The sequence below is a fragment of the Montipora capricornis genome, chromosome 9 (assembly GCF_036669925.1).
Source record: "Montipora capricornis isolate CH-2021 chromosome 9, ASM3666992v2, whole genome shotgun sequence".
NCBI classification, from domain to species: Eukaryota; Metazoa; Cnidaria; class Anthozoa; order Scleractinia; family Acroporidae; genus Montipora; species Montipora capricornis.
In genome coordinates this window covers 22,608,819-22,611,318 of record NC_090891.1, presented here as the reverse complement: position 1 = coordinate 22,611,318, position 2,500 = coordinate 22,608,819, and the positions used below count along the sequence as shown (strand labels likewise).

General features: G+C 39.2%; 1 protein-coding gene across 1 annotated transcript in view; it reads right to left on the bottom strand.

Annotated features, from left to right (window-relative positions):
- Nucleotides 1-1,881, bottom strand: part of LOC138016605 (neuronal acetylcholine receptor subunit beta-3-like) — a 24,548-nt gene extending 22,667 nt beyond the window's left edge. The window contains exon 1 of the mRNA XM_068863784.1: nucleotides 1,782-1,881. Coding sequence (XP_068719885.1) covers nucleotides 1,782-1,830 — 49 coding nt within the window. The 5' untranslated portion in view covers nucleotides 1,831-1,881. The remainder of the gene's footprint in view (nucleotides 1-1,781) is intronic.
- Between the last annotated feature and the right edge of the window lie 619 nt (nucleotides 1,882-2,500).

Sequence of the window (2,500 nt, the reverse complement as noted above, 5' to 3'; positions counted from 1 at the left end):
TTTCGAACAAAGTATAGTTTTCGACTCCGTTTTTGGACTTTATGCTTTTTCGGGTCACCCTCAAGCTGCGCATGCGTAAGATATTTCTGTCTCGTAGAAGGCAATTTAAGTAGGATTCGAACTCGGTATCTCTTCCTTCAGAGGCAATCGGGATGCCCACTAATTATAAACCGAGATCCGAGGCTCTGGAGACGAGAATGTTGGCGCATTCTGGAGCAGCTGAAATAAAAGTCTTCACCATTAGATAATTTTCGTTCTTACCGTCCCTGTTGTTATTGTATAGTACCCTATAAACGGTGTTTAATTCCTTTTCTTAAGTTTAGTGCCATTTTAGAAGCTATATCACTATTCAAGTTATTATAATATTGTCTCTGCAAACTGGAGGATCTACCGTGCGAAGAAATAGGAAAGTTCTAGTGCTAAGAAGATCTCAGCACTACTGCTGTGTAAACACTACTTAAGCAATAGAGGACGTCTTCCGTGTCTAAACACGAGAGGGAGTTGGGAGAATTCGAGAGAGTTATGCAAACCCGAGACGCAGCCAATCAAGGTGCGCGTCTGATGTTACAGCCGTGTTTCCATACTCTCATCTAAACACAGCTATTCGCCAATGAGAGTGCGCGTACTATCCTAATTCTTGGAAGATCTTAAAGAAATCAAACAATTTAGTGACCAGAGGTTTAGCAACTTTGCATTCTACCAATTATAAACTATAACCCCGACCGAATTTTCTGCATGTAAACCAAACAAAATATTGTTTCATCATCTGGGATCTCCCTTCCTCACGCAAAACCCCTCCAATTCTCGACAACCTGAGCATGAAACAGGCCATACCCAAACGGAGCCACTATACAAGATCAAAATGTGGAACTTGTCGCAAATTGTAGCAAATAAATTATATACAACAGGCCTGGCTATCTACGGCCTTTTACCAAAGTCGCGAGTAATAGTTTCAGTACATGAAACCAAATACTCTGTACTGGTACTGTCTCTAGAAATGAGACGGGCAATGATCTGGCGGACCTTGACCGAAACCAAGTGTTGACAAAACTGGGAACTGACAATTTGGGGGGAAAAAAGTCTTTTGCACTTAGCCGAGTTTTGTATCATTTTGTCGTTCATTACCATGCAAGGAAAAAGGCAAGTGACAATATCATAGCGGAAAACATATTGTTTCATAATTTTTATGCCATGAGACAGTGGGCAATTTTTCCGCAACCCTCGATGGAATCGCCTTCAAGCGACAGAATCAAAGCTTCCCAAAGGCGAAACCTTTTTTCTTTATTTTTCCATGTTTGTTTTTGCAAATAAGTGGTTCCACTGACCAGTACTGGAGTCCAGATTTAAATTTCCAAAACAAAGTATGATCACCTATATTTTACTAAGTTGTATATACCTGGAGAAACAGTGGCTAAATCTTCAAAAACTAACCCCAAAGTGGATAAAAATGGGCAACATGATCGTTAGCACTGGTAGGGCAAGTACTAGCTAGTAGTCAGAACATTTCATCAACTTCCGAAACAGGTGATTCCACGCACACATAGCATACGGGTAAAATTCGAAGTTGGTCCCCAACTCTCCTTATATGCTCATCAAGGATCTTGGGCTATTTTCTTTTAAACACCAGGCCCGGGTTGCTCGAAGCATGGTTAGCGTTAACCAGCGTTAAATACTATGGAAACCTATAGGTTTTGTTACCTCTTAACCAACGGTTAGCACTAACCAGGCTTTGAGCAACCGGCCCCAGGTGTTTTAAACGCGTTACATTACTTTCAGTTTACCTGCAGACAGAAGAAACATGAACAGCAAAATGCTTACAAGTCGCGCCATCCGTTCATGCCAAAGCCTAGACTCCTTACTTAAAAAATGCGAGCATGCAGTCAACTTAGGAAATTGTTTTCAAAACTCTTCACTCGTTTACATAGCGATGCCTCCATTAAATGAACCGCAACAAGTGCCTCATTGTTCCTTTGGAGATAATTTGACGTTTGTTTCCTCTTTTACTGACAAACTCTTATGCTAACTAAATTTTATCACGTAGATCTGTTTACACTTTTAACAACAATTTTTCTCAAGACAAATCATTCCTGAAAAATTTAAATAATTATTGCACTCATTGAGGCTGCTATTTCAATAATTCTTTTTTCTTCGAACTACCTGACGTCATTGTTTAGTTACAATACTATTGACCTTGAGGTGAGCATATTTTCAAGATGACTTAGCGTGTTCTACATTAAAAATTTAAAAAAAATTAAGTTATTTTAGTTCTCAGTGGTCGAGCTATATCATGCAATTAAGCTGCATCACAGTTTCCACGGAATGTTTAGAAATGCCACCGGAAAATGTTTTAAATTTCACAGAAATTACGTAGCACTTTTCCGATCTTTATGGAAGTGCCTATCGTAAGCTGATGACGCATGGTTCAACTTTGTGCAACGTTTTTATCAACATTAATTGTTCAATCGTGAGTCATTTGCCTCTTAATTAAAACTATATAATG